General features: G+C 51.9%; 14 protein-coding genes across 14 annotated transcripts; 6 read left to right on the top strand and 8 right to left on the bottom strand.

Annotated features, from left to right (window-relative positions):
• Window positions 1-26: 26 nt before the first annotated feature.
• On the bottom strand, window positions 27-1,668 carry EDD37DRAFT_482059 (initiator tRNA phosphoribosyl transferase). The gene is made up of 2 exons (XM_062813244.1): window positions 354-1,668; window positions 27-301 (listed from the first exon to the last, which is right to left on the bottom strand). Exons 1-2 carry the CDS (start codon window positions 1,573-1,575, stop codon window positions 132-134), a joined length of 1,392 nt encoding a protein of 463 aa, XP_062668504.1. The 5' UTR covers window positions 1,576-1,668; the 3' UTR covers window positions 27-131.
• Window positions 1,669-1,960: 292 nt separating this feature from the next.
• EDD37DRAFT_651885 (ubiquitin-like 1-activating enzyme E1 A) lies at window positions 1,961-3,301 on the bottom strand (the record flags this gene model as incomplete). Its single annotated transcript, XM_062818405.1, has 1 exon — window positions 1,961-3,301. One exon carries the CDS (start codon window positions 3,299-3,301, stop codon window positions 1,961-1,963), a length of 1,341 nt encoding a protein of 446 aa, XP_062668503.1.
• A 420-nt stretch (window positions 3,302-3,721) lies between these two features.
• On the top strand, window positions 3,722-5,951 carry EDD37DRAFT_635468 (uncharacterized protein). Its single transcript, XM_062816917.1, has 3 exons — window positions 3,722-3,960; window positions 4,021-5,633; window positions 5,692-5,951. The coding sequence occupies exons 1-3, from the start codon at window positions 3,958-3,960 to the stop codon at window positions 5,813-5,815; spliced, it is 1,740 nt and encodes a 579-aa protein (XP_062668502.1). The 5' UTR covers window positions 3,722-3,957; the 3' UTR covers window positions 5,816-5,951.
• Window positions 5,952-7,532, bottom strand: EDD37DRAFT_635466 (uncharacterized protein). The gene has a single exon (XM_062816916.1). The coding sequence runs from the start codon at window positions 7,076-7,078 to the stop codon at window positions 6,116-6,118; it is 963 nt and encodes a 320-aa protein (XP_062668501.1). The 5' UTR covers window positions 7,079-7,532; the 3' UTR covers window positions 5,952-6,115.
• Window positions 7,533-8,143: 611 nt separating this feature from the next.
• EDD37DRAFT_481618 (coiled-coil domain-containing protein-domain-containing protein) lies at window positions 8,144-9,133 on the top strand. Its single transcript, XM_062813238.1, has 2 exons — window positions 8,144-8,455; window positions 8,521-9,133. Exons 1-2 carry the CDS (start codon window positions 8,281-8,283, stop codon window positions 8,988-8,990), a joined length of 645 nt encoding a protein of 214 aa, XP_062668500.1. The 5' UTR covers window positions 8,144-8,280; the 3' UTR covers window positions 8,991-9,133.
• EDD37DRAFT_481590 (uncharacterized protein) lies at window positions 9,134-10,228 on the bottom strand. The gene has a single exon (XM_062813237.1). It carries the CDS (start codon window positions 9,802-9,804, stop codon window positions 9,277-9,279), a length of 528 nt encoding a protein of 175 aa, XP_062668499.1. The 5' UTR covers window positions 9,805-10,228; the 3' UTR covers window positions 9,134-9,276.
• A 424-nt stretch (window positions 10,229-10,652) lies between these two features.
• On the top strand, window positions 10,653-12,531 carry EDD37DRAFT_566564 (fatty-acyl-CoA synthase; the record flags this gene model as incomplete). The annotated part of the gene is made up of 2 exons (XM_062814103.1): window positions 10,653-12,408; window positions 12,470-12,531. The coding sequence occupies 2 exons, from the start codon at window positions 10,653-10,655 to the stop codon at window positions 12,529-12,531; spliced, it is 1,818 nt and encodes a 605-aa protein (XP_062668498.1).
• Window positions 12,532-12,637: 106 nt separating this feature from the next.
• EDD37DRAFT_667419 (RNA binding domain protein) lies at window positions 12,638-13,847 on the bottom strand (the record flags this gene model as incomplete). Its single annotated transcript, XM_062819296.1, has 2 exons — window positions 12,788-13,847; window positions 12,638-12,735 (listed from the first exon to the last, which is right to left on the bottom strand). The coding sequence occupies exons 1-2, from the start codon at window positions 13,701-13,703 to the stop codon at window positions 12,638-12,640; spliced, it is 1,014 nt and encodes a 337-aa protein (XP_062668497.1). The 5' UTR covers window positions 13,704-13,847.
• Window positions 13,848-16,102, top strand: EDD37DRAFT_635461 (dynein light intermediate chain 1, cytosolic; the record flags this gene model as incomplete). The annotated part of the gene is made up of 1 exon (XM_062816915.1): window positions 13,848-16,102. A coding segment is annotated over one exon (2,018 nt), but the record flags the coding sequence as incomplete, so codon positions are not given.
• On the bottom strand, window positions 16,079-17,727 carry EDD37DRAFT_635460 (protein-tyrosine phosphatase). The gene has a single exon (XM_062816914.1). The coding sequence runs from the start codon at window positions 17,468-17,470 to the stop codon at window positions 16,253-16,255; it is 1,218 nt and encodes a 405-aa protein (XP_062668495.1). The 5' UTR covers window positions 17,471-17,727; the 3' UTR covers window positions 16,079-16,252.
• A 535-nt stretch (window positions 17,728-18,262) lies between these two features.
• EDD37DRAFT_481631 (peanut-like protein 1) lies at window positions 18,263-19,915 on the bottom strand. Its single transcript, XM_062813239.1, has 4 exons — window positions 19,705-19,915; window positions 19,533-19,649; window positions 18,789-19,479; window positions 18,263-18,733 (listed from the first exon to the last, which is right to left on the bottom strand). The coding sequence occupies exons 1-4, from the start codon at window positions 19,808-19,810 to the stop codon at window positions 18,487-18,489; spliced, it is 1,161 nt and encodes a 386-aa protein (XP_062668494.1). The 5' UTR covers window positions 19,811-19,915; the 3' UTR covers window positions 18,263-18,486.
• Window positions 19,916-20,361: 446 nt separating this feature from the next.
• On the top strand, window positions 20,362-21,511 carry EDD37DRAFT_481554 (uncharacterized protein). Its single transcript, XM_062813235.1, has one exon. The coding sequence runs from the start codon at window positions 20,519-20,521 to the stop codon at window positions 21,497-21,499; it is 981 nt and encodes a 326-aa protein (XP_062668493.1). The 5' UTR covers window positions 20,362-20,518; the 3' UTR covers window positions 21,500-21,511.
• On the bottom strand, window positions 21,512-22,999 carry EDD37DRAFT_481559 (uncharacterized protein). The gene has a single exon (XM_062813236.1). It carries the CDS (start codon window positions 22,739-22,741, stop codon window positions 21,524-21,526), a length of 1,218 nt encoding a protein of 405 aa, XP_062668492.1. The 5' UTR covers window positions 22,742-22,999; the 3' UTR covers window positions 21,512-21,523.
• A 125-nt stretch (window positions 23,000-23,124) lies between these two features.
• EDD37DRAFT_683310 (amino acid/polyamine transporter I) lies at window positions 23,125-25,171 on the top strand (the record flags this gene model as incomplete). The annotated part of the gene is made up of 5 exons (XM_062819831.1): window positions 23,125-23,453; window positions 23,507-23,953; window positions 24,036-24,271; window positions 24,379-24,722; window positions 24,818-25,171. 5 exons carry the CDS (start codon window positions 23,125-23,127, stop codon window positions 25,010-25,012), a joined length of 1,551 nt encoding a protein of 516 aa, XP_062668491.1. The 3' UTR covers window positions 25,013-25,171.
• Window positions 25,172-25,247: the final 76 nt, after the last annotated feature.

Here is a 25,247-nt window from a genome sequence, read left to right as displayed (position 1 = left end):
ATAGCGGGATCGTCAATTTCGGTCTTGACATCTCAACATGTAAAAGTAAGTTACCCCGCCATATCGATGCAAGGTACCAGCAGCCTTTCCAACATCAGCGATATCTGGCTTCTTGAGGCTGTTGGCGACTTTCAAGCAATATAGTCTGGTCTTTGCATCAAGAACGAGTTTACCGCCTGCAGCGTTGCTCTTGATGGATTGGCGTCTGGTTTCGCAGAGCTTATCCAGGCCAACCGCTGTTTGACGAGCTGTTTATTCACCTCGACAGTGCTTCCTATGCCGAGGTCGTCTTTGAGTTGCCCTGGTCCGATCAGTCGGTGTCCAGGCGTTGGAGGGGGAGTAATTTATCTCACCTTCATCGTCGTAGAACAGGCAAAGTAGCGCGACTGCAACACCAACGCTGAGATCCTTGCCTGTCGCACACGTCACCAGAATTTGGCTTTCTCGGATTTTCTGAAGCTGATTCTTAGTAGTGTCCACAAGAGCGGGCAGCCGCTCTCGAAGGTCCTTGCTTCCCAACTTGTGGTCACGACATTGCAAGTTGCGGATACCTGGAAGGTCTCCACCACTGTTGCCACCACAGTTGATGATAAGATCGAAGCTTCCAAGCTGGCTGAGCTGTCCGATACCAATGTGAAGGTTTGTAGTTGGTGGGATCTTGACACCTTCTCCTGTAACATTGGTGCCTGGTTTCTCCTCCTCCGACAGCTGCTGGATCAGGTCTGGGAGATCGTCTTCCGGTGCAGCCATCAACTTCTCGCGATGTTTCCAGAAGATCTGTGCTGTAAGTCCATGAGACCATCCTTCGCTATCATCTCCAGCTCCCTGGATATAACCTCCTTCAGAGATTTCAGCGCCACGAACCCGCCGCGATGCAGAGCAGAGCACCAGCAGGTGATTCCCTACCGAGGGTAGCAGATCCTCGGAGTCAACGTCGAAATAGCCATTTATCGCCCAGTTCAACTGGATCGGCCGCTTTAACTCAGTGCGCAGCTTCTCAAGATCCAGCTGAAGACTACAGAATGCTGATGTGAATTTGTCGAGCCTTGCGTCGATCTGTGAGACTTCAGATTCACCTAATTCGTTCGGTGGAGGCGGCACTTGCACAGCATGCATGGAAAGCGCTTCCGGATACAACGCTCTGTTGATGACCGCCACCCATATTGGTACCGTCTTGCTGAAAGCGTCTGGTAAATTCTTGCCTCGCCGAGTCGAATCGACAATTACAGCACCCCCATACTTAGCCAGAATTGAAAACAGCTGAAGATTGAGCCGGCGGAGCGAGAAATCCCACATGGAATGATGGCCATCCGTGCTCTTAAAGTAAGCACTCCCGACTTTATCAGCAGGATCAATATACCAACTCCCACACCGTTCGTTCGCCACGAGTGGTAAGCCGCAGTGTCCAGACACCTCCTTCGCAAAGTGTGCATCAGATAAGATCGAGTGGAGGCGATGTGGTATCGAAAGAGCCGATCTGCGGATCGATCTAAGGTTGGCATAAAGGGAAGGATTGTGACTCGAATCATTCAATACCAGCTCTGCCAGTCTTGTCGGAAAGTCCGCGGAAGTCATCGTCTGCTAAAAATACAAGAACCTTCCTCCGTTCGCGTTGAGGGAAATATGTTGATGACTGGATTCACATCGAGATGCGTCGTCGATCGTTGGCGATAGAACACCAATCGATATCAGCAGCCGACCATCCCAACCGCCAATTTACCACTGCATGCCTCAACTTCTTGTCCTCATGATCTAATTCTGCTACCCAAGTTCGTAAACAAGATTCGACTGGGACCCGCGAAATTCTGAAAATGCCAAGCCCGATATCGATTGGCCTAGTGACCCTGTCGTACGCAGAGCCAGCCTTACCCGTGGAGACCGCCGAAAGCTGACAGCGCAAAGTCCACAACGACGCATGGAAAGTGTTTTCGACAATTCATGCACATCTTCATGTTGAAAGTCATGCCGCCGGCACTGGAGCTTGTAATGATCCTGTTGCTGGCACCATTGATGCACCATTCGTGTTCATCATCGTAACCGCGTCGTCATTAATGGGGTGTATGCTGTACTGCGTCGCTGTAAAATCTTCGCCATCAAACAGCAGAAAGTTCTGCAACGGAGGCTCCTTTTGTCCCAGAACATTGATGACATCCTGCGCCAGATATCCGCCCAGAAATGCAACCACTGGGCTGATCTCCGATCCCAGATTCTGAAGAAAGCTGCGGAGAAACTCGGCTTTCAACGTCTCCTTCGGCAGTTGGAGCTCCAGGTGCTTCTGTTCGGCAAGCTTGGTAAACAGTTCCAGGTCAACTCTATTGGGTCCTGGAAGACGTCCTTCGGTTTGAGACTGGAAATCGAACAATGCTCGCAGGCATGAGAGAAGCGGTGTTACGCGCATAAGGGTCCGGCGAGTGTTTCTGATTCTTGACGGCAGAGGTGACAGATTGGCGAGCTGAAAGAGCGAATAGTTTTCTTGGTATGTGACAATATCTGTGACCTTGTCGCTTTCCCGCTTCGTATCGACTCCTATTACGCCTCTTGTAGACGTCTCCATATCACCCACCTTGGCCGGTTTGTTGCTTTGTGGTTTTTCGACGATGTATTGGTGAACCAGGAGATCGGCAAAAATGTAGCCATACATACCATGCGTGTCGGCTGTGTAGAACTTGCGGCCAAATGTACGGCATGCTAGATTGATGGTCGTAATGATCTCCTGCATCAGGCCCGTCGCAATGACAATGTCAAAGCTCTGAAAATATTCTGGATCTTTCATCACAACTGGGATGGGATCGGTATAGATTTCCACCCGAGGGTTGAGCTTTTGCAGTTCTGGAAGAGCGGCCTCTGCGCGATTCTGACCGACCTGAGACTCATTGAGGAAAAACTGAGTTCCAAGGTCTTCATCGGAGACTGTCTCATGGTCGAGCACTGTCAAGGTTCCAATGCCTGCTAGCACGAGGTTTTTTGCGATCTCAGCACCAAGACCTTTGATCCCTATGAGGAGCAGATTTGCGGACCGCAACTTCTCTTGAACCGCCATCCCCCATAGGCGTATTTGTCTATCGTATAGGGCGATCTCATCGGCGGATATTGTTGGTTGGGCAGCCATCGCAAACATATCGGTTTGTACGCCATTGACGGGCATGGGAACATTCGCGAAAGACGACCCATCGGCGATGGGTGCGTACCCGTTGAGGTTTTCAGCTGTTGGCATGGTGGGGATGAAGGCTCCGTTCATAGACAATGCCGCTGGATCTGAGACTGCGGTGAGCGAAGGGTCATGAACATTGTTGCTGTCCATGGCGCATTCGGATGCGCAGATCGGAGAATTGGATGGTGGAAGGATGGGAAAGGTTTCAAGTCTCAGCGAACAGTCGAACCCAACCGAGTTGTAGTGAAGTGAGGGTAAAGTGAGTTTTAATTGTTGAAGAGGTTGTTGACACGAAGTAATTGTGTTGCGGATGACCTCAAGATGAAGATGAGTGTTTGCTCTTGTCGCGACGCCAATAAATTGATAGGTCTTTACTACTGCCCGGGCTTGAGGTGCCAGCAACTTACTTACTTTCTTGCCCTGCAGGGGCCTCCAGGCGAAGCGAGCGTCTTTGACTGGCAGGCTGTTAGCGGCTATTTTAACTATTTCTCCGGCTCCTCCCTGTCATTCGCAGCTAATCAGCTGCTAATGCCGTCACCGGCACACGGCCTGTTTCGAGAGGCTAAGGCCTGGATTTGCAAAACGTGGGGCAAACCGCTTAACGGAACGTCCTTCGCCCTCTCTGACTGGCAATCTTCATCCCATTGCCATTTCTACTACAGTATCAGATTGGTGTATTGACAAATAACTCATGACAGTCCTGTCAGACTCTATATGTTCTCACTCTCGAGACTGTATAATTTCGCATGCCGGTCAAATCTCCCCAGTCACACCATCGTGCCTGATTTGAGGCGCTTTGTTCAAGGATGGTATGACTGCGGCATGCCCACTTCTGTCCAGTTGTGGTCCTCAATTCTGACCTTGCCCAGGCCGACCGAACCGATGAAAGACCATGGTCAGACGTCTCAGCAAGGCTGCAGAACCTGCGAAACCTCCTGAGTTCCGAACGACATCTAGGCGCCGACCAGCAACAGGCGTTTGAGGCTTTCGATCGAGAAATGGACCACCAAATGGCTGCCGATCGCTCAGCTGCCCGAGAACGACGGAGAAGAGATTTAGAGACACATTCCCAGGAACAAGACGTCGCAAGGGTTGCAGAAAACTTGCCACAAAGCAGCAGTGCGGCAAGCCTTGTTCGAGCCAGAAGGAGGGCTTTCAGACCTAGTGAGCGCCTGCAGAGATATCAGAGAGAAAGACTCGGGCAAACCAGTAGAGCAGCTGAAGCATATATCACCCCTTTTCGTCTGTCCGACTCGTCGGCGCGGTCAAGCAATGACCGTGGGGACCGTCTGAGTTCAAAACGGAGAAAGTTGGACGATGGAACGTATGAGGATGAGCCTCGGACCTTCACCTACGGCCACTACGGGCAGGTTACACCAGGTCAACTTCGGATGGAAGTTGTCACTTGCGATGGTGGTGAATACTCGGATCCCCACGTGCCCATCAATTCATACCCTCAGAATGTCCTTCTAGACGACGCCAGTGTATACTGCACCAAAACCAACAGGTGCAATCTACTGTTCAAGCATGTCGGTGGAATGCCATTTACTTTGACTAAGATCGTCGTGAAGGCGCCGAGGGCTGGCTTCGATGCTCCGATCCAGGAAGGATTGGTTTTCATCGCCATGGACGACGACAGCCTCCTGGAAAAGACATCACAGTACGATATACGTTGGTCTCCCAGAAGTCATCGCTTCCGGCACAGACCAGACTTCCACAGGCCCTCGCTCGAATACATGAACTCAACTAGATCTCCGCTCCGATCCATCGACCGCTCCAGGTATCTCAACAACCCAACTGACCTGGGTGATGACCTCGAACCAGATACCGCACTTGTCCCTGGCTTCGATGTCTCGATTGCGGATCCCTCCGACGAGGAAGATGCAGGAGACAGTCCACCGTCACCGCGACCATGGCATCACGATGACGAATATTCGCTCCGCTCGTATGTCGACCGATATCGACCGCTATCCTTTCCCGACGAACCTAACGACAGTACGTGGGACCTTTCCAGTGATTCCGAAGGATATGAGCCAAGTATCCTACATATGGATGACAGCATGCCGGGAGAAAATGAAACTAGCCAAAGACATCCAGCTGAATCAGACAGTACCCTGGCTCACCAAAACCGCATGCTTGATCTTATGCGAGCTCAGCAAGCCATCAACAATGACTCTTCATTTGGACGTCGCGAACGGAGGACACAACAGGCTGACGAGGCGGCTCTCAATCGGCCATTGACCCCCGGCGATACCGTCGTGCAAGAAAGCGGGTTGCGATACGGTTTACCTCTTGAACTTGCTTCCGTCTCGGAGAACAACGCCCGCAGGCTTCGAGAGTGTTACGATCAGACGGCCACCAAAAGTGCTAGAGGCGATACCGGCCCAAGTTCTTCCAACAGGTCGAACACGATCAATCCGCATGCACGATTCTTCATCAGCAGAACCAAATCCAGTGCTGCCATAAAGTTTGATCCCCCAGTGTAAGTCGAGCAACCTCGGAACTGACTTGAGGGTAGCTGGGCTAACCAATGTTCGCAGTTCTGGTCGTTATATTTTGGTTAAACTTTGGGCTCAATGCCCGAATGCGAACATTGATGTCCAAGCTATTCTGGCACATGGTTATGGAGGGCCTCGGTTCTTTCCGAGTACGGAAACGAGATGATGCGAGGATCACTTTACGACGTTATGATGTTTTGGTTTTCGAAGCCGTTGGTAAGCCAGCAGCAGGGTATAAGACTGAGGATGAAACATTTTTTTGACAAAATACCCACAATGTCCAGCCATTTATCCACGAGACTACCCTATTGAATAATGCTCTAATGACCTGGTGTCTGAAGCCCACAATTATATTCCACGCTGTTATATCTCAATCTGACCTAATGCCGCCTTGCTAGTTCTCCCAGATCTCGCCTTCGACTTGCATATAAGACTCCCCCCAACCCGTCCTCCCCGTGTGTTCAAATCAATACGACTTTTCGATTCTCTCCAAGTCGCTCATAGTGTATTCGTACACTTTCGCCTCGGCCCCTTGCTCCCTCAACTTCTTGAGATCTTTATTCACCGCTGCTGAATCCGAATTACCACCAACGAGATATACCCCAATGTCAGGCTGTGCCTTCGCAAAGCGATCGTTCGTCGCTGCGAAGAGCACCCTCTCACCTGCCTCTTCAGAACTGTACCCTATGATATTCATGAGGAAATACTGTAGGATCCAAGTGTACAGGAGTGTTGCAATCCATCCCGCTTCAATTCTGAGCTGCGTCTTGACGATACCGGGAAAGATGTGGATGAAGACAATGTTCTTGTTTTCAGGCTGTTTGGACGTTTGCTCGAAGAAGAGCGTCGTCATGCTAGCTGCTTGGCCTCCGGCGGCGACGAAACTGTAGTTCTTCGCCGAGGTCATGCCCAGATCGTTGAGGTCAAGCGCACCTTCACCGCCGCCAGCGAGGACTGAGATGACGCGTGGTGCGGATGACTGTCGAAGAAGAGGAAGAAGTTTGACCAGGAATGCCATTCGAGCGTGGTAGCGGATGGCTGTGATTTTGTCCAGGCCCTCGGCGGTGTAATCTGGTGCCGAGTTGAAGTTGAGGAAGCCGGCGGACATGATGAGGTAGTCGACTCGTGATGCTTTCGATGCGATCTCATCCGCTGCCTTCTGTGCCTCTCGCACCAGGGTAAGATCATTTGCGATGATTGGGATGATTGTGGCGGACGTGTTTAATGTCTTGAGTTCCGAGATTTGTTTCTCTAGTCGGCTGGGATCTCGACCAACTAGGTAGACCGTTGGGCTGCTTGTGTATTTCAGGAGTGCTTGTAATGCTGAGCGGCCGATGCCGCCGGTGCCTCCCACAAAGACAGCGACGGGATTGGAACTTGGGGTCTTGATCGACTCATTGTTGAGTTTGATGTCTTTGACGGCCACCATGTTGTGCTATAGCCTTTGGTGAACGTGAATCTGCTATATGAAGATCAGTGGGGCTCTGATGGGTTCTGGTGTCGAGGAATGAGTATGGATGGTAGCTTTGGGAGGCGTGGATCAAGTATATGAAGACCAGTGGGGCTCTGAGGGTTCTTGAGTTGAGATGTATGAATGGTAGTTTTGGGGATCATGGAGATATGGTCTTATATCAACAAGAGTCTGGCGTAAGTCAAGTGGTCAGTATGAGAAATAACAATACCACCAATTCGACTCTGTACGGTGAGTTTTCGACCCGGTCCCGACTGTGGTTGACTCAGCATAGAATTGCTGGTGCGGAGAATAGAGCAGAGGCCCCTGGAGATAACAATCGCGGGTGGTGATCAGCCACCCCATCATCACACCACGCAGGAGCTGATTAATGGGAAGGGTTATGAGAGTTTCGGCCTTGCAGGACGAAACGCCGAGGAATGTGTTTATTATTCACAAGGTTCGCGCAACCCAGCCGTGCCAGCTTGGTGATATTATTATTATCATAAATTGGCTCTTGTATTGTTCCGTCTCTGTTGAATAAACAACAAACAAGTCACTGAAACCACGCAATGTAGAGCACATTGAGGGAGATCTAGGTTCCCTCTTGTTCAGTCTTGCTGCTCCATAGTCGATAGTGGCTTTCGCTCGGTAGATCGCCGTTGACGCTCCACAGCGGACGATCTCAGACGGTATGGAGTACCTCATAGGACAGAAGGACAAACGTCGGGTGCTGGATTTCACAACAATTCTGCTATACGAATTCCAGAAGAAGCCCTTGGTCTCTCCTCGTCTCACAGCGAAGCCACGCGGGAATCCGTGGAAGTAGTACCGCGTGAACAATTTTAAATTTGACCCCCGGCCGCGAGATGCCAGCTCTCCCATGGCTGATCGAAAGTGCCTCATCCATTACTGGAGGAGCAAGTTCAGATACAAGGGCCAGGTAAACAGTCTTTTTAGACGAGGTCAATTGTTCACAAACTCTTTACGTGCAAGGAATGCTGGATGTGCAGTTGCTTTCTGTGGCCGATGAGATCAGCTCAACTGAAAGGAGCCCCTATGATTCACCGTATGATTGCTTCGTCAGAACATGCAGCACATGCACGCAGTGCATTCCAGCGTTATTTTGTGGTGTCGAGTAGCTGCTTTTTGCTCTAAAAACCTTTGACATTCTCACCAAAATGCCATATTTTGCTGAAGGTACTGGGATTCCGATCCGCAGTATCAATGCGGGGACTGCTTCTGCGTCTGCTTCATCAGAACCGCAAGTCCCAGATCGAGTTCGCATCAAGAACCGGCGGAAAAGATATTTGGATACACACCCCGAATATTTCGGTCCGCAGCTTGAGTTGGCAGGTGCGGCTGCCTCTCGAGGAGACTGCTGAACTCCGACTCAGTAGGTTTATTAACATTCCATGCAGATCCATTGATGTATGACCGGCTGGTAAGGCGATTCCAGACCGCCGCAGAACGTGAGGCCGAAGGTCGACAAAAAGGTTACTCTGGCATACTAGAGGCCGACATTTACCGTAGCGAAGCGAAACTGGACGCACTCCGCAACCCTGACCCGAACAGCATGTTCACGTACAAGCGAGGCCCGAATGGCGAGATCTTTGCAGAAGAGCAAGACGAAGTACCCGCAAATAAAGAGGAGGGATTGGCGCGGTGGCGGTGGGAGATGGAGACGCGGTTTTTAAGAGGTGGAGATGAGGACTTTGACTACGGCACTGTCGACAAGAATCCAGACTATGATGACCGGATGACTGAGGAACGGGATGCCGAAGACAGATACTTTGAGGCGGAAGAGCCTGAATTTGTGGACGATCATGAAGGGGCGACAAAGAGGAAGAGCACGGAGCTGCAGGGAGAGACTGGTGTCCAGGATTTCTGATCGTCTGCGCTATCAATTGGGCCGAGTCGAAGCCCCTCAACTGGGATCGGCCCACATCGACCTGAAATTCCCGAGCAGCACCAGCGTCCGGGATGGCGTGGTGGGAGACCCTCAGCTGCACCCCAGGAAAGAATGCTGCACGACTGCAGCCGTCTTCGACCGCGCATGGGTCCTGTAATGGTTGCCCTGGAAGATCTCCCATCTTCATTTGACAACCTGAAGCCCCTCGGACTGGTGAGGTGTGATTGCTTGTCAGTGTTGAAGCATGCTGGCCCTCGAAAGACCCTCAAGCGGTCAGCATGTCGAGTGGGTCCATCAAGCCCCTCATGCTACTGGCACACCTGACATGAGGCATCCGTCGAAAAACTTGCTCGCCCTCAGTCTTCGCCATGAAGTCCTGCCATTCTTTGGTCGCGATCCATTCCTCCCGCGCCCGCTTGTCACGAAACTTGATGGTCATGACACTGTCGTGGACCTCTTCCCGCGAAGGTTTCGGGTCCTTCTGGGAGAACGCTGGCGCATCAGGGATTTCAACGGGATATGTCTGAAGATCTGTGACAAGCGGTGAAAGAGCGGCATGCATCTCAAGTCTCGCCAGCATCGAATCCAACCTGTGGGTAGGTTGGTCCACAATTTTCCCCCGACGTACCAGGTCCGGGTCCGCTGGTTGGATGTTGCGCTTCATTTGAGAAGCAAAGAAGAAGAACATGCAAGTAAGCGGACGTTCGTAGTCACGGGCTTTTCGCTCGTCGCGCTGAACTTTGGTTTGACTGCTCTCTGCTTGCTCAGCCAGACTTGTCCTCTGAAAGCGCATGGTGAACGAAGATATAAGCTTCAAAGCTGGCTGTGAGGCAGGCAGGTATGGGCTTTATGTATTGATATAAGCCTGTGGCACAGGAGGACGGGAACAACAATGCGGCAGTTACGAAGAGACGTGGTTGCGGCGGGTACTCCAGTCATCTGGCATGGTTATGATCCGTCCCCCCGCACTTCCCTTGCGTTCACACGCAACAGCACTGATAGGATTGGACCGAGAGCTTACATGATGACTCTCTGGTCAGCATCAAAGGGTTCGTCTTGGAGATGGAGAGAGATTCCTGACTATTGGTGGCCAGCCGTGTTCCTCGTCTTGAGAGACATTCATATGCAGCGCATGCAGTCCCATTTGTGCAACAATTGGTTGTCGATCACGGCCATGCTTCGCTTGGGAAATATATCATATCCGTATATTTGAGGCATGCATGCTGCACTGAAGACTTTTTGTGGACCTCAAAATCCTCCCAACAGGTGGCCTTCGCATATAACGTCCTCTCGTGAGTCGTGTCTGGTCTCTCCTGCATTGTCGATATGTTCTTGTTGACGACGTGGCAACGTGCTTTTTACCCCGCGAAACTGAAGATCTCGGGGTAGCTTCTTACCGATGGGGTGGAGACAGCCCACCTGGAGCTGCGGCTACTGGACTTCCGCTGCGATTCTGTCCTTGAACAACCGAGGATCTTTACACCCAAGGTGCCTACTGCAGGAACGCTGACACCCTACACTTTCTTCAATGTGTGTGCGAGTTCGAAGCTTTTTGTGAGAAAGGCTCCATATGTCTTCTGCTGCAGGTGCGTGACCTGCTAGACGCCTCTCAAAACCTCACACGGGTATAATGCCCTTGCAATGCGGGCAATCTTCAGGCCGCGAACCGCGAGATGGCCCCCTCCTCCCTCCTCGGTCTCTCGAACATGGTGCAGATTCCTCACAAAAGCGAGCCTCCGAGGGCCTTCCAACCCTCCCCTTCTCGAAGAAACAGTGGGCGAGAACTTCGCCAGAATAGTCTCCGCCCATGGCGACCGGAATGCCGTCATATCCAGACATCAAAACAAACGCCTGACATACAGTCAACTTGACCTCGACAGCAATGCTCTAGCTCGAGGACTGCAAAGCTTGGGAGTCAAAAAGGGAGATCGCGTATGTGTGTCGTTGGGCAACAATCTGGAATTTGCGACCATTACATATGCTTTGTTCAAGCTAGGAGCAATCTTGGTCCCTCTGAACCCAGCGTTCACCGGTGCTCAGATCATTTCAGCCTTGAACCACTTGTCCGCCACTCACCTGGTTATTGGAACAGAGACAAACCTTCCTTATAAGTCGCCGCGATCAAATATCCCCATTCTCGAAAAGATCGTGCCGGACCTGTCAAGTTCAGCACTGTCCTCCGAAGCGATACCTTCTCTAAAGCACATCGTCCTCGTGGACAACTCCACAGGCCGTGTAGATCCAGGTGCACTTCGCGTCACGACACCATGGTCTTGGGTGTCCCAGGATGCGGACACGAGTCCTCCGAAGCCTTCCTCTCCACTGTCAAACAACGAGGTCGTAAATATACAATTCACGTCTGGAACCACGTCTATGCCCAAAGCTGCGTGTCTATCACATCGCTCGATTCTCAATAACGGCAACCAGATAGGTGATCGCATGCTTCTTTCTTCGGAAGACGTCGTGGTCTGCCCTCCACCTCTTTTTCATTGCTTTGGATGCATACTCGGGTACATGGCAACCGCAACCCATGGTTCTGCAATAGTATTTCCAACAGAGGCTTTCGACCCTTTAGCCTCCCTCAAAGCGGTGCAAGAAGAAAAAGCCACAGCTCTCTATGGAGTACCAACCATGTTTCTTGCACAGCTTGAGCTCATTGACGACGAGGTGGTCTCACAATCGGGTTTCGAATATCTACGAACAGGTATCGCCGCTGGATCATCGATCCCGGCCGAATTGATGAGGAAATTGCACAGAGTGCTCAACCTTACGCAATTGACTATCTGTTATGGCATGACCGAGACCTCACCTGTTTCTGCCATGACGACAACCGACGATCCGATCGAAAAGCGCATCAACACGGTCGGCCGACTCCTCCCACACGTGGAAGCCAAGGTGGTAGACCCGTTTGACCACAACAGAATCCTGGAAGTAGGTGAACGCGGCGAACTCGCCGTAAGCGGATACTTGGTCATGAAGGAGTACTGGGGCCAACCGGAACGAACCACCGAGGTGATGAGAGCAGATGAACAGGGTAAGATATGGATGCACACGGGCGACGAAGCTTCGATAGATGAAGATGGGTACGTTAGTATCACAGGCCGAATCAAGGACTTGATCATCCGTGGCGGAGAGAACATTCACCCTCTTGAGGTGGAGAATTGTCTCTTCGCCCATCCCAAGATCGCGGAGGTCAGTGTGGTAGGGCTTCCGGACGAGAAGTACGGTGAGGTCGTTGCTGCGTTCGTCGTGAGAAGGCATCATCTGCCAAAGGGCGAAGAACCTGTGACGGTGGAGGATGTGAGGAGTTGGGTCAAAGAGCATATGAGCCATCATCTCGTGCCCAAGTATGTGTTCTTTGTGGCTGATTACCCGAAGACAGCAAGTGGGAAAATCCGTGAGTTTGCCGCTGCCTTGTGTGGTTTGGTGAGTGCGTTGCTGACCTTGCTTGTTTGCAGAGAAGTTCAAGTTAAGGGAGACGGGAGTGGAGTTGCTGAAACAGATGGCCCAGCAGAAGTGAAGCTGACGGCATTTTTGGGACCAAGTCAACAATGGAAATGTGCGAATTGGATGTCATCTTGGATGGTAATGATGCAGAGTCGCGTTGACAAAATCAAGCTCAAGCCTCAGAGCGTCTCAATGATCTTTTCGATTTCATGACGACCTCCTGTCTCTGCTACCTTCTCGCCGACTTCTGTGACGATGCGAGTCCCCGTTTCCATGCCTTGACCGGGTCACCTTGGCTTCTTCGCGGCTCCCTTCTCGATCTCTCCTACTGGTGCTGTCGTCCTCCGTAGGTCGTCGCCGGTCACGATCATGGCGATCTCGATCTCCTTCTCTGTCTCGGTGCCTGTGTGATTTCTCGTCGTTTTCGTCCTCATCTTCACGACGATGTCGACGAGGTCTTTCGTCTTTCCTGTCGTCTTCCTCATCTCTTCGTCGGTGCCTGTGTCTCTTTGCTTCCTGGTCCTCGTCCTGATCGTCCCTTCCCTTAAGAGGATGCCGTTCACCATCATCGTCATGGCCCTCCCTCCGCCGGTGTCTGTGTTTGTCCTTCGACCGCCTTTCCTTTTCTTCCTGCCTCTGTTTCGCACGTTCGACTTCTTCCCGTTTCTCGTTGATCAAGTATTCGCGCATAGGATCATCAACTTCCCCATCCTGCTTGATGGCGAGCATTTCCTCCAACTCTTGCTCTTCCTTCAACATCGGCCGCCTCCTCTTTCTCTTGTGCCTTGACTCCTCATCTTCATCTTCTGTGTCATCACTGCCCCTCTTTCCATTGCCATTCAATTCCAGTTCGGCTTGCTGCTCCAATCGGTCAATGCGATGCGTGTCTTCATCTTCGTCATCTTTCTTCTTGTATCTTGTATGGTCGACTCTCAGCAGCCTCCCTACAACGTCGGCGCCAGTCAAGTTGTCCACCGCCAGATCACAACTGCGCTGATCTTCGTACTTGAGAAAAGCGAATCCTTTGCTCTTGCCCGTCTCTTTGTCACGGATCAGGTTCAGATGCGTGGGGTTGCCGAATTGTGAGAATATGGTGACTACGTCACCTTCGGTCAAGTCTGGATTCAAACCGCCAACGTAGATATATGCCGTGTCCCGGTAGTCGGCGTGCCATGAGGCAGAGGGTGGTGTCGCATTTTCAAGTTCGCGCTTGTTCAGTTGCTGGGTTTGACGGATCGCATTCATGGTGAATACCTGAATTTCAGTTCTCCAGAGAAATGTTATAATTGCGAACGCATTATCCCGCAGCAGCCTTGTGTTTTCCGCCCAGCGACAGAACTATATTCAATTCAAAAGATTCTCGCGAGATGTAGCAATGACGCTGAAAATGTATGGAGACTGGAAATTTCAGGGTTCCCATCTGCGGAGAAATACGCGAAATCCATCTCCAAATCGCCTGCCCTGCGCGTCAACAATGTCGAAGAGACGCATGTATGTTCACAAGCAATAAGGAAACTGACGATACATTACTTTCAAGAACAACCCATGCAGACATACCTCGTTCCAGCGCGGCCGTATCAGTCATGCTAACGGCATCCCAACCAGCCTCAGGCTATAACACATCTCTTCCCACGAGTCGTACACTACCGAGGAGACCACTTAGCAAGGATGGTGACAAACAGGCCATATGGGTGCCCATGCTCAACAGCGCCTCCAAAGGCAAAGACCTGATAGAGAAACAACTCATCGTGCTAGGTGGCACACCAGATCAACAGCGCGAATTTCTCGAACAATCAAATCCTCCTGAAATCCGCCCTCGATATGCGAACAACGATAGACGAAGACAGCCCCGGACAGCACCCATATCGAACCGTTACGCTTTGGGATATACGTACCACGACGTCCTGGACGCGGATCAAGAAGATGTCCTCGCAAGAATGAATGTCTACACTTTAGCCAACTCAACCGCCAACTTCGCACCACTGCTGAAGCCACTGTTCACGCCGAAGACAGTCAAAGACACATTGATCACCATATTATTAGACTGGCAAGATCCGCTCCGATGGGCCCGACAATTGAGACAATGGATTCGCCTGCTCAGATCCGTCATACTAAGTCTAGACGAGCAGACCAAGATCGAAATGGAGGAGGTCATGACGGCGTGGAAAGAAAAGAGAGTCGGACCTGATGCCCCCACAGGCTTGACAGCGGAGCAAAAGTCAATGGCAGTAACAGTCCCATTGGGCCCAGGTGAATGGGACGAAGGGCTAGGAATACCACTCGGTGTGGTCTGCGTGCAGGCGGAGAAGATCGAGAATCTAGAGCGGGATCAGGGGTGGGGAGAAGACCAATTCGACTTCTTGATGCAGTGGCTGCGATGTGTCCTGCTCAAGCATGGCGCTTCTCTAGTATACACATCCACATTCGATCCCAATAACGTCCGTACACTTGTCCATTCGAGTCTCAGCATCCACTCTCTCCTCAAGCGCGAAGTCGCCAAACACAACATCGTCGATCGAGACAAGATCCTCATTCCACCGAATTGGGACTCCTGGGGCAAGATCCGAATCCTGAAAGACGGCTTCGACCCGGAAGCCGTAGGCACTGCATGGGCCGTCGAGATTCAGAGTCCCGCAGAACAGACGCTTGATTTTGCAACTACGAAAGGTCAAAAAGCAGTGCAGACCGAGACCGAGACCGAAGCAGAAGCAGAGTCTCAATCAGCAGTACTAGTCTACGAATCCACGCTGCGCACGCCCGCCGACTCAAGACCAGCGTTCCAGCCGCGCACGCACGACGAGTCCGTAACAGTACCTCCCGTCCAGGAATTTCTACAAGCGCAATACGAGACGCTCGAGAAACTCAAGGCGGAAGACGAAAAGGCCGAGCGCAAGTCTCGCAAAGGGGCCCCTGCTCCAACTGGTGCTGGCACAGTCGACGCCGACGATGATAACATCAAAGGCGTATCCAACGCCAGAATGGCAGAGCATATCGGACCGTACCAGATCAATGTCAATGGCATTGACTTTGACGCAGAAGAGGCGACGAGACGACTCAGGGAGCGCGAACAGGAGCGCGCTGCGGCTGCAACGGCTGAAAGAAGTCGTCCTTCTGTCGCGGCAATCTCGGGCACCGGCACTGGTACGCCCATGCGTCGGCAGGCCAGCGATGTTGGTGGTGCTGCTGCAGGAGGAAAGGGCGGTGTACAAACTCCATCGTCTGCTGCCGGTTCTGGGAAACAGAGTAATCAGGCTGTGGCGGACTTCTTTGCCAATCTGATCAAGAAGGATAAACGGGGTGGTGTGAGTGCCAGTGCTAGTCCAACTAGAGCTGGGAGCGGGAGTCCTCTTGTGCGCGGGCCAAGTACACCTGGAGCGGGTGGAGAGCAGAGGGGACGACAGCCGTGACGGGACAAGACGGTGCCTGGTGACACTCGACACCTTAGCACCCGTTTTGTGAGCAAGTCCTGTGCGTTTGTGTGAGTTGGTGGATAGCCATTTGAGCGTTCGAGCGTGTCACTGTCGTGCAAGCAAGGTGTTTAGCAGGGTATTAAAAGGGTTCTATCAGAACAAAACACCAGTCGTCCGTTGAGCCAAAGCCAAGTTCCTGGCGCAGTACGATGTGTGAGCAGTGATGTTCATTCTGATCGTTCTATCTTCTAGCCGTCGCACCCCTGTGTCTCTATGTGCAGGTTTCAACGAGTTTTCTCACCTCGGTTCCCTTTTGAGGCGGCTGTCTACTCCTCACCTCACCTCACCTCACCTCCCCATCGTTGGTCCTAGACTAGGCAGGGTCTAATCCTGCACTCCCCCGTCCGGCGTCCACCCAGGAACCTCAACCGGCCTCACCACATCCTCCTCCTTCACCCGTGAGATCAAATTATCCCTCAATCGTCCAATCTCTTGATCCGAAAACCCACACTGATTTCTAAGATAATTCTCCACGCCGCCAAATTCACCCAGCAAGACGACCTTCAAGAAAGCACGCATATTACCTGCCCTGCTCCCGCAGATCCGCGCAGCCTCTTCACGCGATATCCCGGGCCTTTCACTCTGCGCATTGCCACCACCACCCTGACCCAATCCGCCAGCCGAAATCCGCTCAATGAACTGTTGCCTCCATTCTCCCAATCCGGTCTCTGTAAGCGCATACTCCCAGCAAATCACCTCCTCTTCCACACCCACAAGCTTCATGATCATACCACCAAACACTCCCGTCCTGTCTTTGCCCGCGGTACAATGAAACACCAGGGGTCCATCAGGCCGTTCAAGTAGATGTCGGAACATGATCGTGTACGCCCCGGCTCCGTGCGTCGCGATATCGCGGTATGCCTTGACAAAGCCCTCGCTGTACGCGAAGCCTGCTGTCTCATCGTGGCTGTGCACAGTCGTGTACCATTGCAATTTCCTCGCAAGGGCCACCGGACCGTAATCTTCGGACTGGTATACCGGGGTAAAATGTCGTGTTAAACTGGGGTACTTGTCTACGCAACCCGTAGTGGGGTCGGCGAGGGGGTAGACTTTTTTCCCTGTGGCGGCGACGGTGGCGGCAAGCCGTTGAATTTCAGGCCCCGAGCGCAGATCGTACATGTCGTGCACATCTAGCTTCTGTGTCAAGTACTCTGCACCTTCGGGTGTGAGGTGCGTTGGATGTGCGCAGCGGTACAACAGCCCGCGGCGGAGTGTGTATGTCGAGCCATCCTGAGTGGACGAGGCTGTGGAGGGTGGTTGGCACTGGTAGCCTCCTAGATCTCTGAAGTTGGGGACGCCTTGGATGTGGATGAAGGGTGGGGTGGGTAGGTGTCCTGGGAAAGCAATGTTGAAGTCCTTTGGTTCCGGGGTTGTTTCGCGCTCGGCGCGGGCCTCTCTTTCGTCCGCTTCGATTTCTTGCTCGGTCAAGGGAGCGCCATTTTCGGGTGAGAAGCCGGCCTGGGTTGGTGGGCGGACGTCCATGTAGGGCTGATATGGTTTTTCAGCGTTTGGTATGTGATGCTCCTCAGGATGCGTGGCCATATGAATGAATACAAGCCGGTGTGAATGGTCCAAATTGTCTTTGGCGGCAATCAATATGGGCAATATTTCTCAAGAAGGGGCTCTGCCGAGGTGGAAATAGTGTTTCAACGACCCTGTACTCGTTCGCGCGCATCAAACAATGGGTTGACTGAGGAAAGTTGCACCAGATGTGTTTGACAGACTGTTTCCATGACCAGTGTGTAGAAACTTGTATTTCTGTTTAATACCGAGGTCGGTCTCGCTTGTTGTCCTCAGGAGTAAATTCAGCAAGGGACATGGGGTTTGTTCAATCACGTCAACGATGGGAACGGCGTGTTCCCGCACTGTCCGGCCCCGGTCTCGCCCGCCCGTCGCTCCCATGCCGATGCATCCGAGGCTGATATATTTCCACTTCAGACCTTATAGACACAAAGATGGATGGCCGCGCAGAATGGCCACCATGAGTGCTTACAAGTAATTCCTCCTGGCTATTCGCCTTTAGCTGGTTACCGTCAACCTGCGCCATTGTTGGTGTTTCCATGACAGCGCCTCTCCCAATCCAATTCCCAGCCAGAAGGCCCCTAGACATACCTCCCACGTCTCCTCACATCAGTATAGGAAGCACGATGCTGATGAAACGGTCCGCTTTCTGGCGGCTGGCCAGTTTCAGACGAGCCAATGTACATCACAGTTCAATCGAAAGGAAGACCTCCATTCCGGTCGAGGACAGTGCAAGCACTTCATAGGTTGATATTCTGCTCAATGAGAAAATCCATATGAATCCTGCTTGCTCGGTATTCAATGAAATGATCTGCCCTCCTTTTTCAGGTGCAGTCACCACTGATTAGAAAGTCGCTATTCTACTCCACCAAGCCCACTGTTCAGCAACAAGAATGGATGACCGCTCCTCGCTCCAGGATCGTCCCCAAATTCCATCATCGTATGGTACCTTCACATCGGGTTCGTCTTCAGCCTTGATACATGGCCTGCATGCGACCGCAGCACAAAGAAACTCAATCGTCTTCCCCAAGCCACGATTATGCCACTTCTTGGTTGTGACCATTCAAGTCATCCACACTCTGGCTTTGTTCCCGTTGCATACGAGCCTCGATCTCCCGGAGTTGCGACTCGCGTGCCAACAGTTCCTGTCTCTTCTCGTTGATCTCACGCTGGACCTTGACTTCAATTTCCCGGAGTTTCTCCTCTTCACGTCGGAGTTGTTCTTCCTTCAGGCGCACTGACTGGTTAGCAAGGTCTTCAGGGTTGATTGACGAATCTTGTCCTCTGTGACAGAGTTAGTCAAAAAAGCATCGCCACCAATAAGATACTGATAACGTACGAAACACCTCCATCCACGCTCTTGCTCAATTTCTCCGTTCGGTAATTCTCGTACAAGAAGTCGTGGGTGATCTCTTTGAGATCAGCAAGATGAGAATGCAAAAGAGCGCTGCGAATGGCAAGGAAATCCGAATGCCGAGGGTTGTCGACCTCCACGATTCCCCATGGATATTGTCGTGCACGAACTCTTCTGCCTCCAATCTCGAGAACGTCCTCGGATCCAACGATGGCGAACGGCATCAAGCCACGTAGCTCAGCATTTTCCTCAACGGTATCCTCGTCATCCTCTTCGATGTCGTAAGGGAAGTTGTAGACAGGGATACGGTAATGTTCAATGTCCTCCATGACCAGTTTCTTTGACTCGGCCAGCTCAGCAGGGGTCAAGGAATCAGCCTTGCCAATGACGGGAATGACATTGACACGAGGAGAGAGACGTTTCATCAATTCGATGTCGAGCTCTCGCAAGCCGTGACCGGTTGGGGTGATGAAGTAGAGAAGTGCATGAACACGATTGTCCCTGAAACGAGGGTTTCTCTTGATACGAGATTCCTCCGCCAGGATATCGTCATATTGTCGTTCGAGGTAGCCGACAATCTCGCCAAAGGCGGATTCGTTGTCAATCTGGTCACCGAAGCCCGGAGTGTCCACAATGGTCAATGAGACTCTTGTACCCTCCTCGTCCAATTCAAGCTCTAGAACCGTGTCAGAACGTCCTTGATCGCATCTTCAATGCATATCCACCTACCAACCGTGACAGGCTTGATCCTCACTCCTTCTTCGAGGTGAGCATTGGCTGCATCGTCGGCGTCTTTGGATTGAAGTACTCGTTTCCCGCAGAGGGTATTGACAAAGGTAGTCCGGCCTGGCGTTGAAAGTCAGTCGACACCCGGGTGTGAGACTCGCTTGGATGAACATACCAGTTCCACTTGCACCACAAACCATGAGACAGAACTGAATACCCTTCTTGACATTCTTCTTTCTCCGTATCTGTGCCCGCGTGCGCATTCTGTTAGTTTCGAACATTGCGGAACGTCTTGGACAAAGCAGTTGACAAGGAAATGTGCAGGGAGTGGACTGGGTTAATGTCGAGGAGATCGTGGCAGGTGAGTGCGTACCGCATTCATTGGTGAAGACATTCTGGACTTTGTTTAGAGGACTGTACGCAAACGCTGGCAGAATAGACTGGTTCGTTTATGTGTATCGCCGCGGCGACAGGCAATGAGTGGTATAAAGAATGAGTTGCGCAGAAGAATGGGAGGATGTGATGGTGAGGATGGTGGACGTCGCGCAGGTTGAGGTGGTGTCTCTCAATCCAAAAAATTAGGGGTAACTTGACTTTAGACGTGTCGGGCGATCTACTTGACTTCCCGGGGTTGCGCTTTCCCTCTTTGGGCGCCACTAGCCTAGTGAGCCCTTAGCCCTGAGAGGCTCCTCCGAGCCTCACTGCAGTCCAGGTCTTAGCGGCCGCAGTCACCACAGCGCCCGCCAGCGACATCTCACATGGACCTGTTAACGTTATCGAGTGCAACAGACATGAGTTGATGCACATCCTGCTGCCATCTTCCAATTTCCAATGCGCATGTCCACCACGGATCCCTCATTCCTCAGGATCTGACTGAACCAGGAAGCAGGCACCTACCCACCAAGGTAGGTTTTCGATCTTCTCGTATTGACCTCTTTCGTATTCCACAGCCTCTCTGCTTGCACCTCGTTGCCAAACCATCTACAACCATGTCACACCAACGCCCTAGGAACTCGCGGCGGCAGCATTCTGTCGACTACCCTAAATATCCTTCCATGTCCTCGAATACGCAGACACCACAACCATCCTCAAATCCTACTCCTTTACCAGCACCCATGCCAGTCCCTCCCACACATCCAGCCATTCTGGCCTCGGATTATGAGTCCGACAATCAAGGCTATCAGTCAGATTATCCCTCACAACCACCACCACCAACTCGTACCAACGAAGAATTGAACCTGTCCGTCCTCAAACGCCATAATCCAGAAATATCTTCCATCCTCTCAGTCGCTCCCTATGCCGTGGTTTACGAGTTCTCACCCATGCCACAACCTGAATGGACAAAGACGGGAGTGGAAGGCTCGTTGTTCATCTGCGAGCTTGTTCCTGGAAGCTACGGCGAGGACAGATATTCCGCAATCGTTTTAAACCGGAGAGGTCTGGACAACTTCGAAGCTGAACTCAGAGAAGGCGAGAATGCGGGTGTAGAAATAACAGGAGACTATGTGATTATAAGTTTCAAAGAGGGGCACGAGCAGAAGATCTATGGCGTATATATCTTCCATGAGCCAGGATCGTCAACGGAGCATGCGCAGCAATTGAACGGCGAGCTTATGAAGTCCCTGGCGGATCATGCTGGAGCCAGCAAACAGGCCGCCGAGGCTGCGGCATCTGCTGCCATCGCTCAACATACCAATGGTCACATACAGGAAGCTGAACAGGCACTCCATAATCAGCAAGGAGAGGCTCCTGGTCCCGGTCAACAGATCAGTCTACAACAGTTGTTCGGTCAACAAAGAGCTGCCGATGCGAGCTGGAGTGTAAGAGCTCACAATCTCGAGGGCAGTCAACAACAAGCCTCCCTGGCGCCTTTGGGCGGCCCACCAAGTCATCCCACGCCACAACCAGCGCCTCAAGGAGCTGACGTGCTCGGCGACCTCTTCAGAAGAGCAGGTCTCACAGCAAAGTAGTCACAATTCCAGAAAAGGACAGTGTCATGACTCCAGAATCTCTTCCAACCAATCTCCCACCCGTTCCGCCACGATCTGATTCTGCTCCAAACACCATGCGTGTACCAACCCATGCGTCTCATCAATCAGAATGTTTGGTCTTTGTTTTCCTTCCTGACCACCTTGCCCAGCTGCCATCCCTCTTCTCTTAACAATCTCCTCTCGTGTCGTACTCGCAACCCAATGATCTTCCTTCGCAAACCACATATAAAGCAGTGGACTCGTCGTGTTCGTATCTTCCTCAGCTTCAGCCTCAACGGCTCCCCAAACTTCGTCTCCCCACTGATCCGCCCTGATTTCTTTCAACTCTGCTCCCGCCATCACAAGAGCCTGCTTCACTCCGTTTGGACTTCTGAGAAACGCGAGCGTAGTTTTCAATCCGTGACTGCCTGCCGGCATGCCTGTTGCCCGCTGGACCAATCCTTCCAACCACTTGTCCGGCATCCTCAACAGGACCGAATGTAACAGTCCATGCGCCAAAGAGGGGACCAAAGCCGAAAGACCCGGCAGCCCTGTAAGCAACGGCGTCGCAAGCACTCCCGAAGGCGACTTGTGCAGATCGACAATCGTAGGCGTAAGCAATATACATGATGTGACTGTCCATGTCGAAGTCAACTTGCCTCCGTCCGCTGGCGATACGCTGCTTTGATGGTGTGGGTGCTGGTGCCGCTCATGCAACAACCTCACGATCTCCAAAGCGATGTAAGTCCCAACACTGTGACCCATCAATACCACTTTCACCGGACGATTCGCTTGGGACAAACTTGAAGCCAACGCCTCGATACGCGCGTAACTGAGTTCGATCTGCTCGTGAAGCGTGTATATGCGATTGCGACCATTACCATCACCACCGCCACCATCGACCTGCCGAGTTGCTTGCGGATGGAGTATCTCCTCGTCTAGCTCATCGTCATCGCTTCTGGCGGTTTCAAAACCACCTAGACTATACCCAGCGACGACGACAGGTCTCTCAGCTTGATCTTGTCGCTTCTTTAGCCGCTCGACAAGCAGTGATATAAACGGGTGGTAGTATTCGATCAGCCCTGGATTTCCCGTGATGAAGAAGACCAACGTTACCGTCACCGCGGCTGCGTGCTCGTGCTTGCGTGCTGATGCGCCATTGTCAGTGGCAGTACTATACGTTGTCAGGGACGATGAGACATGAAGAAAAGTATCCGCCGACACCTTTGAAGTTAGGGGCATTGTTCGCCCTTTGGTGGCTAAAGCTGAGGTTCAAAGATGCGGATAGTCATCGGCTGGGCGTGATTCGCATAGCACTACCAGTCAGGAATGCCTGCTGCCAATCAATTGGGACCGACAAGGAAAATCTTTGGGGGTGTGTACGTGTGGCGACCACTAACTGGCAGATTTGGGGGATAGTTGTATGTGAGCCGCTTTACGGACAGTCCATGGCCTTCCAGACCACCTCCCTCAGCTGGGGAAATATGCGCCGCAGAGGAATTATGATAGTAAGTCTCGCTTATATTACCAGGTAAGCTCCGTTCGGTCCAAGCCCCAGAGGGCGATGCGTGGACTCCTATCTGCCTCCCACGACCTGAGAACTATCCTATCCTCGCGCATCGAACATGAAGACACCGACCACCCCTCCGGACGTGGTGCAGGCTACTCCCCACCCCATGCAGATTGATCTCTCAGCAGATGAACTCCAACTTCGAGCTCAAGGCCATGTCAGCGAGCTGCCACGCCAATTCGGGGCATTCGCAACCCTGTCCCTGGCGTTCAGCATAACCAACTCCTGGGTTGGCTTTTCTGCAGTGTTCGCGACTCCCTTGCTCGCTGGCGGTGGGCCAACAGTTTTTTTCGGCTTGATTGTGGCGACCATAGCATGCTCCTTCATCACGGCCGGTTTGGCGGAGCTGGCATCGGCCTTTCCCTCCAGCGGCGGACAGTATCAGTATGTCCTCTTAATCTCGCTGCCGTTGCTCATCGCCTGACCTTTTTGCTCAGCTTTGCTTTCATGGTTTCCTCCCCAAAGTATCGAGCGGCAACCGCATTCACGGTTGGCTGGCTAAGTGTGATTGCTTGGTGGTTCATCACGGCTACGGCAGGTATCTTCTGCGCCCAGCTTGTGGGAAATATTGCCTCATTCCTCCGTCCTGACTATGTGTGGACCCAATGGCAGATTTACCTGATCTATCTTCTGCTATGTACTACCGCTGTCGCCGTCGTTGTTTGGCTACCTCGCCAGATGCCAATGCTCCAGATGGTGTTTTTCATGGCATCGCTCGTCGGATTTGTGGTTTTCTTCATCACTGTGTTGGCTACCAGTAAGGATCATAAGCAAAGAGCTTCTACAGTGTTTACCAAGTGGGATAATCAGACTGGATGGAGTGATGGCACGGCATTCCTGCTTGGTGTCGGCACTTGCATGTATGCCTATCTGGCAGTGGACTCGTGAGTCTTTCCAAGAGTCTTTCAGCTGTCCAGCGATAAAAATGGTCGAATGGGAGAGTACTGACTATTGTGTCTATCCCAGAGTAACACATCTTGCTGAAGAAATGCCAAATCCCGGGACAGGCGTCCCCCGAGCAATGTGCCTGACTATCCTTATTGGCATGCTCACCGTGTTCATGTGGACTCTCGCTTTTTTGTTCTCTACGTCCGATCTGGACGAGGTGTCTATGTCGCACCTTCCTATCTTGACGGTCTACTATCAAGCTTTGCGATCTAAAGCCGGAGCAGCATTCTTCGCCGTCTGGTTATTATTTATCTGTGAGTGTCTCCCCATTTCTAGGGTAGATGGTAAAGACTTCGGACCAAATAGCTCTTGGAGCAGTGGTGGCCTAACACGAAGCTATATATTAACGACTCCTGTACAGACTACGGCGCAACTATCGGTTGTTTTCTCTCTGCCGGCCGGCAGACTTGGTCATTTGCAAGAGACAATGGATTACCGTACAGCAAAGTCTTTGCAAAAACACATCCGACACTACAGGTCCCAGTAAACGCTACCGTTGCGACGCTGGTATTCTGCGTGTTTTACGGATTAATCTATATTGGATCGACCACGGCATACAACAGCTTCGTTAATCTCTCAATTTTAGGTCTGAATATTACCTACGCTATACCGCAGGCGGTGGTTGTTATTCGAGGTCGAGACAAAGTCTTGCCAAAGCGACAATTCGACCTCGGACCAGTCCTTGGTCCTATCTGTAACATCTTCGTAAGTATTCTTCGTCTTGAAAGGCTGTGTCGTTGAATCACGAGCCTTTCGCATTGTCCCCGTTTTTACCGATGCAGCTTACTGACGATTCGCAGTCCACCATCTGGATGCTTGTATTTACAGTGCTGTTCTGCTTTCCAGTCTTCTTGCCCGTCACCTTGCAGAACATGAATTACCTCAGCGTTGTTGTTGCTGCGGTGTGTTTGTTCATTCTTATCCTCTGGTGGGGTGGAAAGAGGAAGACATTCGAGGGCCCCCATGTCGAACTTGCCGCAAGCGTTTGTCTCTAGAGATGAGTATGTGAGGGGAAAGAAGAGCCAGCAGGAACCACACATGGTTTGAAAGCCTGGATAGGCGTAACAGATGTCAGATTATCAAGCATGACATTTGTACATGATCACCAGCTATGGCTTCAATGTTGAGAGACAATTTTCTTCCATAGAACCTGCCGACGGAATCTTGATGTCGTGACATTTCCTGCTTGCCACTGGCCGACGTTTGACGTGGAAAAAGGCAGTGATGTAG

This window comes from Exophiala viscosa, assembly GCF_022695815.1.
Source record: "Exophiala viscosa unplaced genomic scaffold EDD37scaffold_8, whole genome shotgun sequence".
Classification (NCBI taxonomy): Eukaryota; Fungi; Ascomycota; class Eurotiomycetes; order Chaetothyriales; family Herpotrichiellaceae; genus Exophiala; species Exophiala viscosa.
This window is presented reverse-complemented; position numbering and strand designations above follow the sequence as displayed.

Excerpts from the sequence above, each read along its gene's own strand:
- EDD37DRAFT_482059 (XM_062813244.1), bottom strand. The coding sequence starts at position 1,575 with ATGACTTCCGCGGACTTTCCGACAAGACTGGCAGAGCTGGTATTGAAT. Across the intron at positions 302-353 it reads CCTGTTCTACGACGATGAAG|GGCAACTCAAAGACGACCTC; the intron begins GTGAGATAAATT and ends TGATCGGACCAG.
- EDD37DRAFT_635468 (XM_062816917.1), top strand. Across the intron at positions 5,634-5,691 it reads ATAAAGTTTGATCCCCCAGT|TTCTGGTCGTTATATTTTGG; the intron begins GTAAGTCGAGCA and ends CAATGTTCGCAG.
- EDD37DRAFT_635466 (XM_062816916.1), bottom strand. The coding sequence starts at position 7,078 with ATGGTGGCCGTCAAAGACATCAAACTCAACAATGAGTCGATCAAGACC.
- EDD37DRAFT_481618 (XM_062813238.1), top strand. The coding sequence starts at position 8,281 with ATGCCATATTTTGCTGAAGGTACTGGGATTCCGATCCGCAGTATCAAT. Across the intron at positions 8,456-8,520 it reads TCCGCAGCTTGAGTTGGCAG|ATCCATTGATGTATGACCGG; the intron begins GTGCGGCTGCCT and ends CATTCCATGCAG.
- EDD37DRAFT_481590 (XM_062813237.1), bottom strand. The coding sequence starts at position 9,804 with ATGCGCTTTCAGAGGACAAGTCTGGCTGAGCAAGCAGAGAGCAGTCAA.
- EDD37DRAFT_635460 (XM_062816914.1), bottom strand. The coding sequence starts at position 17,470 with ATGGCCACGCATCCTGAGGAGCATCACATACCAAACGCTGAAAAACCA.
- EDD37DRAFT_481631 (XM_062813239.1), bottom strand. The coding sequence starts at position 19,810 with ATGTTCGAAACTAACAGAATGCGCACGCGGGCACAGATACGGAGAAAG. Across the intron at positions 19,650-19,704 it reads TTGTGGTGCAAGTGGAACTG|GCCGGACTACCTTTGTCAAT; the intron begins GTATGTTCATCC and ends TTTCAACGCCAG. Across the intron at positions 18,734-18,788 it reads AGCGTGGATGGAGGTGTTTC|AGGACAAGATTCGTCAATCA; the intron begins GTACGTTATCAG and ends ACTCTGTCACAG.
- EDD37DRAFT_481554 (XM_062813235.1), top strand. The coding sequence starts at position 20,519 with ATGTCACACCAACGCCCTAGGAACTCGCGGCGGCAGCATTCTGTCGAC.
- EDD37DRAFT_481559 (XM_062813236.1), bottom strand. The coding sequence starts at position 22,741 with ATGCCCCTAACTTCAAAGGTGTCGGCGGATACTTTTCTTCATGTCTCA.